Source organism: Amyelois transitella, chromosome Z (genome assembly GCF_032362555.1).
Source record: "Amyelois transitella isolate CPQ chromosome Z, ilAmyTran1.1, whole genome shotgun sequence".
NCBI classification, from domain to species: Eukaryota; Metazoa; Arthropoda; class Insecta; order Lepidoptera; family Pyralidae; genus Amyelois; species Amyelois transitella.
The window spans coordinates 3,810,504-3,826,698 of record NC_083535.1 but is presented as its reverse complement, the minus strand read 5'-3'; the positions used below and the strand labels follow the sequence as shown (position 1 = coordinate 3,826,698).

The 16,195-nt window shown below is 35.1% G+C and overlaps 1 protein-coding gene across 1 annotated transcript; it reads left to right on the top strand.

The window, feature by feature from the left end:
• Positions 1–1,806: 1,806 nt before the first annotated feature.
• Positions 1,807–15,645, top strand: LOC106130475 (protein SCAI). The gene is made up of 9 exons (XM_060953790.1): positions 1,807–1,939; positions 2,014–2,196; positions 2,696–3,049; positions 3,518–3,750; positions 6,674–6,868; positions 10,268–10,537; positions 11,626–11,796; positions 14,114–14,316; positions 15,459–15,645. The coding sequence occupies exons 1-9, from the start codon at positions 1,842–1,844 to the stop codon at positions 15,519–15,521; spliced, it is 1,770 nt and encodes a 589-aa protein (XP_060809773.1). The 5' UTR covers positions 1,807–1,841; the 3' UTR covers positions 15,522–15,645.
• The last annotated feature ends 550 nt before the right edge of the window (positions 15,646–16,195 follow it).

Here is a 16,195-nt window from a genome sequence, read left to right as displayed (position 1 = left end):
ATAAATACATATACATACATAAAATATCAAATCACAATCTTATAGCTTTGAAAATACTGAAAGGCCACAGCCATATATTGATGGAATTGAGATACATAAATAGTGATATTTTGTTAGCCCATTGCCATAATAATAAAAAAAATATCACTTGTATTATTTTTTTATTTACGCATTAATTACTTTCAGCATTTTCGCAGAAAAACAAACAGCTAACACACACTATGTAATATCTTTGTTATCGGCCCACCATGTAACCATACGTTTTGTAAGGACGGTATGTGTGTCCAGTGAACAATATCTAGTAAATATAAACTCAGTACAAGAAGTAACTCTTTTCTTCGACTCGCATAGTATTCGCGGCGTGCAGTTGATGTCTTTTGTAACTAAGACGTCTTTCTTAAAAGCTCTGAACTTAAAGATCTATAAACTAAAATTTAAGATTTACAAATATCAATTTTTTACTAGGTAGGTAGATATATTGAACTTAAATGTTTTCAGTTGAGCATTTATTTTCTATTGTAGGTACTTATTAATTATGTTGTGCATATGAATCATAATAAAATCTATGAAAATCGTATTACTGAGTTGTTAAGGCGTTGCGATAGGATTGAAATAAATAAACTATATATTCATATTCTTCAACTTATGCCAGCACCTTCGCTCCCTCACTAAAAGTACTCATTGTTAATTCGTCTTGTCAAATTTTGATTCGGGTAAAATAGACATAGAATATTTTTTTATTTTATTTTTAATTAGGTACATGTCGATGCCGATTAGAAAACATTTTTACTACCTTCATTATAGTGATACACACATATTCCACACGTACCATTTTTTACATAAATTATTTAATCACCATTATTTAAAAAAAAAATGTTTTAAACGAAATTCTATCACACCATCTGTCATACTCAGTTCTCTAATTTCCACAGTACTCTTCCACTTATTTTGTTTCAGCGCGTTCTTTACCACTAGCGCACCGGCGCATCCCAGAGGATACACGACAAAGTTGGAGCACAGCTTCGGCACAAGGAGACTACATATGGTGGAAGGGGCTGCGAACTAATCGCTCCACCCAAACATCAACAGAACAGATACCGACGACCACAAGCACCACCAAACGGAAACAAGACAACACACCAACCAAGGAACGCGCCAAGACCGCGTCCACAAAAGGCGAGGCTACAGAAAAACAGCTGAGGTCACCTGATAAACAGGCGGCATCAGCTTTTTTCTATAAGCTGACGCCTTACAAATCTGTTTCTTTAACTTCTGTTGTTTCACCAGACTTTGAAAAGTATGAATTAACACGATCGAAATTTTACTTAGAACACTCGGATTGGACCGATACCGAAGAAGAACGGACAGAAGAACTCTACGTGAAACCAACTCGCCCCAAGGGATTGGAGAATGTTGATCAATGTGCCTTTAGAGAAGCATTGCTACGATCAGTACCGATAAGTGATTCCAAGAAGCCAAAAACTGGAAAGAAAGTTAAAATAAACCTTGCTGACGCGGAAGCCCGTACTCCGCCTCCGTCGCCAGCACCAAGAAGCCCAGATTTCACTAAAGAGGAATATTATACAGAAGAACCCCAGCCCGGGCCTTCAAGAGTTTACAGGAGACCGACATTACTAAAAGAGACTCATATTACAGCACGTTCTCAAGGTTTTGACTATCAAAGAAATAGAATAATACCGGATGGTTTCAAAATTAGTAACGACCTGTACCCACCTTCAACAAGAGATTCTGGGCCTTTTCGAAGAGAAAGCGAAATCTTCGTAGAGAGTTCTAAAGATTCCCATAAAGGTGCTAGAAGAAAAACTAGAACACATCCTCCAATGGGTAGAATGAATCCTTTAGAGGACCGCGAGCGTAAAATTATTATTGAATTTTGTCATCTCTTGGAGAAGTCTAAGCAGCTTTTCAATGGATTAAGGTAAGTTTCTTTTATATTTGTGAAATTGTATGACAAAAGACATAGCGATGTTTTAACTTAACAATTTCCTACAGAGAACTCCCTCAATATGGCCACAAGACGTGGCATTCGTACTTCGGGCGGACATTCGACGTTTACACAAAATTATGGAAATTCCAACAACAACATCGCTCCGTCTTAGACAGCAAGTATGGCCTGAAGAGGTGGCAAATAGGAGAGATAGCTTCTAAAATTGGACAGCTTTACTACCACTTTTAGTAAGTATTTAAAAAAATATATTTTAGAAGATCTTAATTATAAATTGTATTTAAACAAGACAATAACGCAATTATAATTACGTCGGTAATTGCCTAATTTTGAATCCAAAATTATTATTTTCAACTTTTATATCATACTATTCTATAAATAATTACTATTACAAGTTTTATATACCCGTTGCTTTAGATCCATCACTGTCACAGAAATCCAAAAGGGAAACAGAATTGATTTAAAACTCATCGATTTGAATATTTGACACCTGCACAAATAGAGAGACGTACTTAGGCAGTAAACCCGGAACAAAAATAGCTTGATTTCCGACGCGACTCGAGTAGCGGTGGTCGATGGATCCGCAAATAAATTTACATTGATGGTCCTATATTTTTAGTTACTTAGTTCATTTATTTCTAGTAAAGCATAGGTATTATGTATATTAAGGGATCCACAAATAGACTTTTCTTTTAATCTCTCATGTCTTATATGATTTTTGTTAAACAGTCTTCGAACAAGCGACACCGCGTACTTAAACGAGGCTTTCTCATTCTACTACGCCATAAGGGGGCGTTGTTATTACACACAAGCCTGCAAAGAGGACAAATGCGAACTCATGGTCAAGAAATTACGGTACTATGCAAGGTTCATTGTAGTGTCGCTACTACTCAAGAAGATCAAGCTAGTACAGGAGCTGATAAAAGAATTGGACCGTCAAATAATAGAATACGGAAACACCTACGATCCTGATGACCAGATGGAGTGGATTGTCGTTGTGGATGAAGTCAAAGCCTTTATACAAGCAGAACCAGTGGTTACCGTACATCATCCTGATAATTTTACCGTTATTTTCTCGCACAGGTAATTTTTTGTTTTACTTTGTGAAATTGTACTTATTTTCCTTTTCAGGAGGCGTACGATCGGGGGCGTCTAATGATGCCCTCAGAAAAATAAAGAAAATTTGTCTATAACCGTGACACCAACTCTTAATCAGTAAATTAGTTCCATTAAAGACTAATTATTTATGCCTTCTGGCTGATAAAATCTGCCATTCCGATTTCTTTGAATTCTATTATTGAGTATTTTTCTAGTGAAACTGTACCTATCGATAACATTTATTAGACAAGATTAAAAATCACTGTATCAAATATATTTTAATACATTTCAAAGAGTGAAAATTTTTAAGCAGTCTTGGATCTGCATAAAACAGCTACGCTAAATTCTTTAGTATTCAAATATCCATCCCATAGCATGTTAAAACTGCTGAACGATTTATTTGACGAACGACGCGCATAAACGATAAACTCTAAAACCAAATTTTCTTCGCAGGTTAAGTCCGCTGACTGTACCACCAGTGGAGAAGTCACCATATATGTCTCTTTCTCTGCAAGAAGTTCTTATAGTAGGCAGTGCCAACCAAGTGAAATTTTCTGAGCTAACTATGGATATGTTCCGGATGCTAAATTCTTTAGAAAAAGAACTGGTGTGCAATCCACAACTTGTATTCGACGAATCGCCCCACCAACAATACATTCCAACTCCATGCGCTCCGCCCAGTAAAGGTAAGTTCCACACTTCGATCAACTATTAATTTTATAGTACGTCTGTTCCACACATTGTTTCATAAGCATTTGTAAATTTTGTTATACCAGAGATTTCTTGTTTCGCTGATATTTTTTATAGGATGCTACGCGATTGTGATGTTTTTTGCTTGAATATGTGTTGAAGAGTTGGTGAATGGACAGACAACAGTCCACCCCTCTAGGAAAGAGGCGTGATCATATGTTTAGATGTATACATACCATCATGCCTATTTTTCATAGGGGTAGACAGAAACTACAGCTTTCCACTTGCTACGATCATTGCATATTTACTTTGTGGCATTGTAAAGTAGAACTTACTGGTAACTTCGACGGTCTTTGGAGCTTTGAAGTTGATAAATGTGGTTCTCACTAGGAAGAAAAAGTATGTTGTAATATGGGCCTGGTCAGAGTCAAACGTTAACTCTTTTTTTAAGAAATTCAATCACGATGACTCGAAATTCCTACGTTAACGAAAATATACTTTTACCAACATTACAATAGCATCATTATGTGTGGTTTCAATAGTATAGGTTCTATCCACTTTAAAATCTTTGTTTGCGAATGTAAAAAGGCATGCGAATGTTCCAAATAAATAATTGAAATGAATTCTCTGAATCAAAACTTTGAAGAAAAATTCAACTGACATTACCCGTGTGTGAAAAGTTTTTCATGCATCCGTTTAAAAAGCTTCTTTTTTGAAATACCTACACTCATTATTAGAAAGATGCACAATGGGGCCCATTGTTGCTTAATACAAAATAACCTATTTTTTTATTTAGAACACCTAAATCAAGATTATATGTTTAAATTTCTGTTTTATTATTTTCCTACTTAAGTACTTATACCAAACAAATAAACCTAAAATGTAATTCAGTATTCTAATAACGTAAAACATTTCCATTAAACATGGAGCACTCAAAATATGTACGTATTGTTTGATCCTAAAATATGAATAAAGCATAGAATAGAATATGTTTATCAAAATACTTGGAGCAGTTGTTCAAAATAATTCTGGATGAAACACAATGGAGCAACGTTTCTATGAAACCTATGAAATACACGGGCAATGGCGCTTTGTTATTTGAATGGTTCAAAGAGTTCACAGGAAGTGTATTTTTAAATCAAATAATTAACAATAATAAGCCATTCTCCAAAACAAATTAACGTGTATTGTCAGCCCCCCTTGAATGGGGGGTGAGTAATACAAAAATAAAAGGACACTAAAGAGTTTTCGTAGGGAAAGTTCTGGTAGCAGATGAAATGCGAACGCGAGAGCATCGCACTTATCATTCGGCTCGTAAGGTTGATAGGCCGCGGTGGAGTAGTGGGGTAGTGTCACCAAATAAACATGTTAGCTTGGTACGCTCCCGTCATGTATGTGTTCAATGCCCGTGTTCCGGGAATCCTGTGGAAATCAGGATTTTCAGGATTTTCTGGAGCTAATAGGCTAGAGGCGTTTTATAAGCTTATTACAAACTGGACATTTTTCTCACTTCTCTCTTTTAAGAACTATCAATATTTAAGTCTTTTTCTGTGCGATTTTCTTTAAAATTTGTTTATTAGATTTTTGTTTATTTATTACAAACAAAAATATATTTATAAAATAAGTTCCCTATACAAGATTTCCGCGTAAATGCTAGTTTAATTAATACAACCTTTCACGGCATTTCTTATTAAATTTACTTGAGATCTTATTTTAATTATTAAACTATTATACGAACGTGGACAATACAGAAATCCTCATAAAGTAAGGAGTTCACTTTAATGATTCAGCATTTCCTGCGACTTGCAATTAAACGTTTGTTTTTTACAATAATAGACGTCACAATTCCTACAAAATATATTTTGTTGAGACTAACCAAAAGAAATACATACATATATTTATTTATCCTTCAATGTTTATTCACGTACGTAGGCGTTAGACAAAATATAAGTACCTAATCTGTTTTTTTTATTAGCTCTAATAGATTCAAAGTGATTCAAAGGATACTATAACTATATTGGCATAGGTCGATACGTCTTCACGCATAAAATTCGTACCATAATTAAACATACGTAAACTGATGCCGAAAATGGTACCTATGCTGAACCATGACTCTGCCAATAAATTTTACGGGACCAATTTAAATCTGTTTTTGATAATTATTTGAAAAGACTATCATGGTATAATAGTTTTATATATATTAATATTTATAAGAATCACCATACTAATTAAAATACAAAAACGTTGCTCTTATGTGTATGCAATATTTTTCTCTTTTATAATAGCTTCCAATCACGGCTTTGCTCGCATAATTTTTTTAGCTTTGTCATCTGATAAATAAAAGCTATGTCACTGTTAAGTTTCATCCTAAACCGTTCAGAAGATTCGGTGTTAAAGAGTGACAATCATATTCAGAAATTTTTGCATTAGTTTTGTTAAAAATTGAAGTATAGATATGATCTTTGAGATTATCAACTAGATAAGAAAAATATCATGCGTTATTTCCCGTAAACCAACATACTGCTTGTATATATTTGCTTAGCGAAGTTGACATTATCACTATGAATAGTTATTTTAGTAATAAATAAATGCTGTGCTAATTTATCTATAAAAACTATGAGTGTAGCTGTATTCATAATATTTATTCGTAAGCTATGATTTGCCTTTAAAATGTATTGAGCGTGTAGATAAGCAAAGCGAGTAAGGTCTCTTTAGAGTTGGGACAATAATGTAATTTTTGTATTTATGTTTGGGAAGCGATTACTCACGAGATGATCGATTGTTTATGAAATTTGTAGTGTAATACAAAATTTTAATTATAAATTGAAATTATTTGGGTATTAGTTTCATAGTTTTTAAGATATCGCAAATACAAAAGTAGAAATAAATATATTATAACATTAGAATGTCTTGTTTTAGGTTACAATCTAGAAAGTAAGCCGCGTCCACCTCCAGCTGACAACCCTCACAAATACCTCCTCTTTAAACCCACTCCTGCGCAAGTGCTGGTCTACTTGGCCAGTGGGTGCTATGACCTGCCTCCGAATGGAGCCCTACTTCTGTACATCTCAGCTGATGGGCAAATGGCTCCCCAGGGAAAACATCCAGAAGACGGTAAGTGTATTTTAATTCTCGGCCATATTTTTGTGTTCCTAAGTGCAATTACAGCAGTTTAGCTTAGCAGTCCAGGTTCCATAGGTACATATGTGATCACAGATCTTTCCCGGAAGAATATAGGGACTACTTAATAATCTTGCCACATTATCTCCATTTTTATTTTGCTTGGGAGTCGACATCTTTAATTTTGAATCGATCACCTCGCGCAACTGGGGAAATCGCTAGGGGTCGCGAGGCCAATCCAAGATAAGGTAAGTGGATTATTATAACGACTAGTTTAACTTTTTCATTTTAGCTTGACATTCTGTTTAGTATTACACATACCGATGTTGGTTGAGTATAGTTATAACTTACTCGGTAATTCTGATTACTAATATCGGTGGTTATTGAGATTTTCATTAGATTGTCATTTGTATATTTTCTTCATGGAATATTTTTAACGGACGTTTCAAAGATTTCCTGTTCTTTTATTTAAATTAGCAGTTTGTCTTAAAATATGTAGTGATTTCATTAACATTGACGAACGCTGTTTAGCAGGAATTAGTTTGATAGGTTTTGCTATTAGTATCTAATCAGTGTCAATTCGATTTGAAAAGCCAATAACCGTGTTGATTTTCAATGGCCTGCAATATAGGCCTGAACCACATGAAAATTAGTAATATTCTCATGTACTAAGAATCAATGAGAAAACTTACACTGTGTACTGGCTATTCAACCACTATACCACATTAAACACGCAGTCAAACGTTGCTACATTCATGAAAATATGAACAAAATTTGTTGCATTCTGGGAAACAGCCAGCTCAAATTATCTCTCTGTTAATTTCCAAATTGAAATGCTTTTTCGACGTATTGCATTACGCTGGCGAATATTTAAAAGCAAAATTTAACTCTAGTCAACCATTACTTGATATACCTATTTGTATATACGTGGTATATCAAAAATGATTATATAATGACATGGCTGTGTAGAAAAAAACGTACGTTTATTTTTTACATACATGTAGTCACGTCTATATCCTTATCCTTGCGGGGTAGACAGATCCTTGAAAAGACTGAAAGGCCACTTTCAGATATATGACTTTATAATGGAACAAAGATCCAAATAGTGACAGGTTGCTAGCCTAAAAGAAAAACTCCACGTTTATAAGCCTATTCTTTAGTCGGTGGGTCAGATGCCCGACCCGCATAAATGTGCATGAGGGCACATGTACTATCTCGGCTATACACCAATGACTTTTTTTGTAAATTAATATATGCTATTAAACTATATAAAATAAAAACAAAAAAAATCTAGATTGTTTGAAACTATTCATTGTATCGCAGCATTTCTTCTGCCCCGGGTAGCGGTATTAGGGATCGTTTCTCGTCTGCATTTTTCACGATCGTTTATTTTCTGCTTCCTTTGTTGACTTATTAATATAATAATACTGAAACTGTGTCGCTCGTTTTTAATTTGCCATTCTATAAATTTACTCCACTCTTTTTCTCAGACAATATTGTCACTTTTGTTATTGAAGACCCCGATTTAGTTATTATAGAACTAAGTTATCACCGCAGGGTCGCCCGCGAGAATTTAGCGCCACCTCTCGCGCGAAATTAGTGCCACCTGCAAAATAATACAGGTTTTACGCACATTCCACGGGAACTTTAGTTTAAACCGGGGTGAAAATTATCCTATGTCCTGTTCCAGATTCTTAATTACACGTATATACATGCAAATTTTAAGAAGATTACACTTGAAGAGAAAATTAAGAAACAAATTTACTTTGGCTGGGGTGTTACAAGCATGTGGTTTCTAGTATTATAAAATATGACTGTATCATGTCTTTATGTTGATGTAGCAGCCAATTAAAACAAACTAACAACTAAGCTAACAACTAGTACATCCGAAATTCTAAAACCTGTTTAGTCTGGCAGCCCACACCTGAAACGTAATAGGGAATCTACGCTTTGATGAGAGATAGCTATGTTTGATGTTAAATAGTAACTACTAATAACATTTTATAACTAATTGACGTATGCTACTAGTACGAGTATATGGAAACGTACCAGCGTCGATGGTCCAATCGATAAGTTGCGATGGCGATGGAGGTACTGGTTCAAATCCTACGGCCGTGTACCAATAACTCTGATAAGTAAGTTGTTCATTAGCTTGAATGCTAACCTAAAAATCTACTTAGAAATAAAAATATTTTCAGAAAAATTATACGAATTAAACTTTACCGATAAGATCAAGATCATAAAAATAAGAAGACAATAATCATACCGCGCCGAGATTCTTAGATCAACTTTAAATTATGAGCCGCAGATTTATTCCTTGAAACTTAATCCAGTGCTCACTTTTCTTGTTTCCCCCGATAAGTTCCTGTTAGTTTCCCTGGAAGTGTAAACTTTTAGATCTTCACCCAACTGACTTTTCAAAGAAAATCACGAACCTCTCGAACTAATAAAATGAACGAGCTCTAAACTTGCAGCGTACAAAAGATTTTCGTAACGAAACAAATTTCTGTTTTTGTTTAATATTTCTTCAATAACTAAAATTTATCTAAAAAATACTCACTGAATTTATAACAATAATACTTTAAAAGAACAAAAGTACCCTAAAATAACTACTTTAGGTGTCGCCATACCCAAGATTTGTGCGCTTTTGTAGGTATCAATATTATCATGAATGATTACTAATATGATACGATGACTTGAGAGATCGGAAAAATAGAAATCGAGTTAACAAAGCGTGCTTTTAAAAGATTTCACGATTCGAATCCTACTGCAGCCTTGTATTTACCAAAAAGCTCTTTTATGTAAGTAACCTAACGAGCTTACGTTAGGTTACTTACATGCGTAGGTACATATGTACTCTTGCGGGGTAGTCAGCGCCAACAGTTTTGAAAAGACTGAAAAGTTCAGATGTATATCTAAATGATGGAATTGAGATTCAAAATTACATGAAATTGTGAAGAAACCTGCACATTCAGGCTGGTTATGAAACATGATCAAAGTGGGTTGGTTTCTTGGTTTCCTTGTAGCGTCACGGAACTCAGACGAGAATCGCTACAAGTATTACCTGAAAATTTTATATTTGATAGACTAATTACATTATAAAAATGAAATTTCAGAACTTAAAAGCTTTTGTAATTAAATATCTTTTTTACATTTTTACGTAAATGCCTTTTATGCTGCTGCATCACACAAATGCATCTTTTATATGTGTATTTTAAACCATTCTTTTGTTCTTGTTGTGGTTTTTATTATGTATGTAGGTACGTGTTTTGAGGCGCAAATAAACGTTCAAATGAATATGGAAATTGATGTTTTTATTTCCTGTTTAACATACAATCAAAAATGTTCATCCACAACTTAATATCGCAAACTTGAAACTGAGTATCTTTTCAGCCGCCTACGAAGCTGGGGGGCTCATAACCACATCCAAGAACGACGTGTACCGGGAAAACAGCCGGCAGGAATCGAAGTCCGGACCCTCGACATCTAAATACAAAGAGCTGCAATGTCTTCACCCAGGGGATTTATACCCGTTCACCAGAAGACCTCTGTTCATCATTATAGAATCTGACAACTCATACGTGTTCCAAAGTGTCCCCAGACATTTTGGTCAGCCCATGATTATTTTGATGTCGCCCGCGGAGATACCACCACCGTACCAAGGTGAGGAAAAAATAAAACTATGTTTAGGCTTTATGTTGTATTTTTATTTATTCCAATATATGTATATGTACCTTTACGGCTTACACCAATGTTGTTTTGGATTTGTCCGAAAATTTCGTCGAATTTAGAGAGTAACGACGTTGACATTTTGACGTGGAACATTTTCGCGCACACCTTCGTCATTCAGCACCTAATTTTTAATTTTTGAATCTGCAAAGCCGATAACGTGATTAATAACCTTCTAAACTAATAACGTTTTCAAAAACATATTTAAATCTGTGATTAAATTATACCTACTATACACAAACTGACATCAGAGATGTCTCTTTTGTCAGGCGTTTAAACACTTGGAGCTCTGGCTCTGGTGGAATGCTTTGCGATCTCATGATACCCTCAAGATGAAGAAGAATGCCCACCGGAGGGTGACGGTGTCAGAGACCCATACTCTCTCGGGTGAAGACCCGGGATGTCGTTCGTAAAAATGATTTCCGCTTTGAGCTCAAAAAAGGGGTTTAAACACTTACCTAAAAATATTTTTACGTTGTGACCAAGTAGTCAAAATCTTACATAAATGACCATAGTTATCACATAAATATCCAAAGTTTGATGATTGAACTATTCTACTAAATCAAGCGGCATAAACATCATTAATTACACGGTTACTGATGTATGAAATACTACACATGCCACATGACTGATCTAATGAAATTCAGACACCAATTATCAAATAATTGTTCTCATAACTAGTTCGATGAAATGTAAAGCAATGCAAATGCAAAGGATATACTTACATAATCTTTTGACTGATGGTTTCTTCAAATGGACTTTTCCCTTGGTTCAAAAAGTCCTGTCAATTTTCAGATGTGTTAATCGTTGGTCATTTCCAGTTAACAGTTGTTACATCTATGATATCTGTATGAAATTTAATTTTCAATGGGTTGTTAGATTTTAACATTCTTTGTTACGAATATTCACATTCTCAGGATAGACAAAGACTATTGCCATAACTCTATGTATTTATTACTTATCATACTTATAGAATGTCGACGATTAGGACGAAGCAAAATACTAATGTTTTCACTTTACAGAATGCAGACTACAAGGCAGCCTGTTCACGTTGTTCCTGCACTCCCCTCTATCAGCTTTCTGCTTAATCACGGACATAAGGGACTTAACGCTGTCTCATTGGGACGAGGCTATGTCCGTGATAGACACCTTCATGATTGAAACTACCGCTTTGATGACCAGGAGCAGAGTGGGTAAGTAATATATCTTCTATGTCGTTTCGCTGGTGGTAGAGCGTGGTCACATTTGATTAGTGATAAGGGCGGAGATATTTTTACGACTACTTTGTGACAGTAACTGCAGTGGTTTCTCTTTATCCTCTGCGCCTGACATTTTCAGAGATTATAATCTCTTCATGTATATATACCTACTTTAGCAACCGGTTGAAAGAAATAGTAACAGCATATATATATATAAGATCGATGCTGTTACTATGTGGATATTCGACGATTTTCTAGAAACCAGGTTATTATAAAACAAGGAGTCGAAACGTACACACACACGTCCACAGAAGATAGACATTCCCAAAGATTTCTCTTCGTAAATTGTCCCACATCTTCTCACAAGATGATATTTAAGGAGGGTAACGACTTTACAACTTGATTGGCTTCTTTTTAAGAAACCCTTACGTTTTAAAAGAAATAATTATCCATTTGCTGGAAAACCATTCGGAATATTGAACACAGTTAGTTCATACAAATCATTGGAACTACCACACATTGATTTCCGTGCGAATTCCAATCGGAAAACTACTATTAGCCTTCGATATTTCGACGCGATGATTATCGGACTTCCAAAACAATTCGGTGTGTTTATTGCGGGCCTAAGCTGTAGCAACCGAGGTAAAGTTGTGTATTATGTATAGACAGGAACTTGTTTTTTGTTATCATAATTATATCTGATCATAATCTATACCTATATATCATATATAATAAAACTAAAATAAAACTAAAAAGTAAAAATATTTTGTCTGTATATTTAGTATTTTTGACTGAAATGGATAGAGGGACATTTAGAATGAATAATAGAAAGAAAATATTTTTTTTTTAATTCTGTTTCATCAAAATTGGTTCACTAACTTATCGTCATTTGAATGAACTCAAGGCATGAGTTTGCCTGCAAATAAGTTACGGAATTTAAAATTCAAAGTCATTTATCATTGTACGACAGCATAATACCTATAACATATAAATATAACTGAAAATATAGTGATATAGTAATAATATAGTGACCATGGGGCCCATCTGCCCATCAGCTTTTCCGACAATTGTCGAAAAAGCTAATTGAGGTATCTCGTGACCGGAGCTGGAAATTATCTGGCTCAGAGAATCAGCATTGCCATTCAAATTGGCAATGCTGCCAGCCTTCTGGGCACACACCCGCATGTTGATGCTATGCAAGGATTGTACAATTTGTAAATTAAATTTTAGTTTGTAGTCATCTTTTTTCATTCTTTTTACAAGTAGTTTTAGTTTTAATTTGATTTAATTGTAATCTATAAAGTAAATAAATATGTTCTCTTAGTAACTTAAAAAAAAATGAAAATTCGGGTTTTGCCGCACATAACGTGCGTAATTCTCACGTAAAAAGATTTTTGGTTTGTTAGTCTACTTTAGTACCGTGTGGTTCTCGGCACCAATACAAAAAAGTATAGGACCACTCCATCTCTTTCCCATGCATGTCGTAAAAGGCGACTAAGGGATAGGTAGGCTTACAAACTTGGGATTCTCTTTTAGGCGATGGGCGAGCAGACTTTTAACTATTTGAATCTCAATTCTATCATTAGGCCAAATAGCTGAACGTGGCCATTCAGTCTTTTCAAGCCTGTTGGCTCTGTCTACCCCGCAAGGGATATAGACGTGACCATATGTATGTAGGTAGACTACATACATATGGTCACGTCTATATCCCCTTTAATTCCGACACCACCGCAACGGCTTCGATGGTTGGCGCATGAGACTCTGAAGTTGGCGGTCCAAGTTCGAGCCCCAACAAAAACAAGATATTTGTTTATTAAATAATATTTTTTTGTGTTGTTTGAGTATTTTATTTAAAAAAAACTGAAAATCAAAATACTACATATAATAAAACGGGAAAAATATTTTGTCTGTACATTTAATATTTTGACTGAAACGGATAGACAACTCGAAACTTACGCGAACGTAGTCGCGGGTAACAGCTAGTTAGCTCTATAGGCAGATATTTCAAGCAGCTCTGTTTGAGTCTAGAACGGTAATAAAACGCATATAAAGCAAGAAATACACTGTTATGTACTCCTGTAAAGGTTGCGAAACTGAGACGTGAATCGCTTCGTGTAAACCTGACTTACCTGATCCGGGGTCGTGGTCTTAGATGCACCGCATTCTCACCTCTTTGGAGATATGCAATGCAACCTAGAGGATGATGATGATTCCATCTCCGTTGACGTCATTAAGTGATATTGACTTTATTTACCATAAATCTGTTTCTATTTCTATGAACTGATCCTAAAATATACAAAACTGCTTCCAGATATGATGTTCATAAACTACATGGGCGACCACTTCTTCCGTATCTTGTTGCTTCGCTACGTGTTTTGCGAGGTGACCTTGAGGAACCACAGGGCTTTCAGAGCCAGGTCCCACCTTCCCAGGTCATCGCCAAGTCTCCCTGAAGAGATCTCTGAGAACCCAACGTTGATACACATCATGATGGATCTCGCAGCATTATTGCAGGTACATTCATACGTATCTAAAGTAAATCACGTCTCTGCCGGAGAGGTGGGCAGAGACGAAATCATTCTACTTGCCACAATCTCAGCGTACTTTATTCGCTTTATGTACATTTAAAACCCTCTTTCCTATTTTGGTCAGGATACGTTTGTCTAGACTCTAATAACAGAATAGGTAGTACCTTAAGAACCCTTATCTAAAGAAATTGGAGATAAACACGCCTTTTGATCCGCGGAGGCCAATCATAATGTACAAAGGGTAGCCTCATAAAATGCAATCATAGTTAAATGAGATTTTTTAAGATAATTCATATTGGTACTGAAAACAAGACTAACGCACTATGTAATAAGAAAAATTGAATTTTCAAGATAGCACTTGTTTTCGAAAGATTGTTATTATTCCTCTATGATGTTATTATTTTTCCACGGGAACGAAGCATTTCACCTGTGATTTTATGAACTGTCTACATACTATGACTCACTCTTTAAAGCCTGGGGTTCGCTTAAAACTTTTATTTTCTTATGAATACTTACATAAATAGAATTTATTTCCCTCGGTGGTTAGTGGAATCGGTAATGCACAGGTTCAATTACGATTTCGGCCATGTACAATGACAATTTTCAAAGTTATGTACATGAGTTTGGATACTAACCGATGCTCTTAGGGTGAGGTTAATTATAGAGAGAAAACCTGCACAATCAGGCAACTGGATGTGTAACTATGATCGATCCAAAACGGGTTAGGTTTCTTTGCAAAGATGCGACGTCAGATGGGAGTCGCTTAAAACCTGACTCACCCAATTAAGGGTGGTGGTATGGTCAAAGGCATACTCTGAGCAAATCCCAAATGAGAGAAGTGAGGATACAATCACGACTAAAGCCAACAGAAAAAAATATAATTTATTTGCCAGCTTTGATCAAAACTAAATTTATCTAACATCTGAGGGCTAACTAACACTGGCTGGTCCTAACTTTTGAAGCGATGAACAATCTTGTTTTGTCACATACATACGTACGCCTTTCAAAAACTCACAGACATACGTCTTTAAAAAACTCTTTTACTCAATGCATACTTCCCACTCGATTCCCATAGAGGTTTTCTTATATTTTATCTCATAGTTTAACTCATTCTTCGCATATTTTCAGGTTCGGAATCACTTTTATTCATCACACTCTGACCAAGCACAAGGGCCAGTCAGCAAGGAATGATACCATCGACCATCTACCGTCTCTTTCGCCGATGAATGAATACAAAAAATGCTGCCGACATTAAAAGAACCCTGGAAATAAGATTCCTGCTCACATTTTACAACTTCGACTAAATTATATTGGACATGGAAACCGTTATGATTATTATTATCTGAGATGATGAAACAATTTTAACAATACAGATGATTGGAGTCGATTCGAAAGATGAGCCAAAAAATTATAAACATCTTTTGGTATTGAGAAATTGAGACTTCTACGTACACTACTGCCTTTTCAACTGAAAACAACAAATTATGTTAGACTTTCCTATTATGAGACTGTTGCGGCGAAAGACCGACGTGTAGCTAAGGAGAAAAAGCGATTTAATAAAAACAATACCTACACCATATTAGTGCAAAGAAAATTAACTCATATTACTTTAGAGGATGTTACCTATAAAGGATTTTGTAAGCTTATAATTTCAAGCAGTCACTATGAAGAAGTACAAACAGTGATTTATTATATTAGTTCGTTTGTTCGGGCTTCGTAAAAATTTGTGTAATGTAAACAGAATAACATACGTAAAATTTCAAAACTATGAAAAGATATCCTATTTATTCATATTACCTACCTATATTAAAGCTACAAAACGCGACGTACATAATATTACAAAAAAAATACTAAATATAACAAAT

Bases quoted from the DNA above. Each gene is read 5' to 3' on its own strand.
- LOC106130475 (XM_060953790.1), top strand. From the start codon at position 1,842: ATGGGTAGAATGAATCCTTTAGAGGACCGCGAGCGTAAAATTATTATT. The intron at 3,751-6,673 runs GTAAGTTCCACA...GTCTTGTTTTAG, and splicing joins ATGCGCTCCGCCCAGTAAAG to GTTACAATCTAGAAAGTAAG. The intron at 14,317-15,458 runs GTACATTCATAC...GCATATTTTCAG, and splicing joins ATCTCGCAGCATTATTGCAG to GTTCGGAATCACTTTTATTC.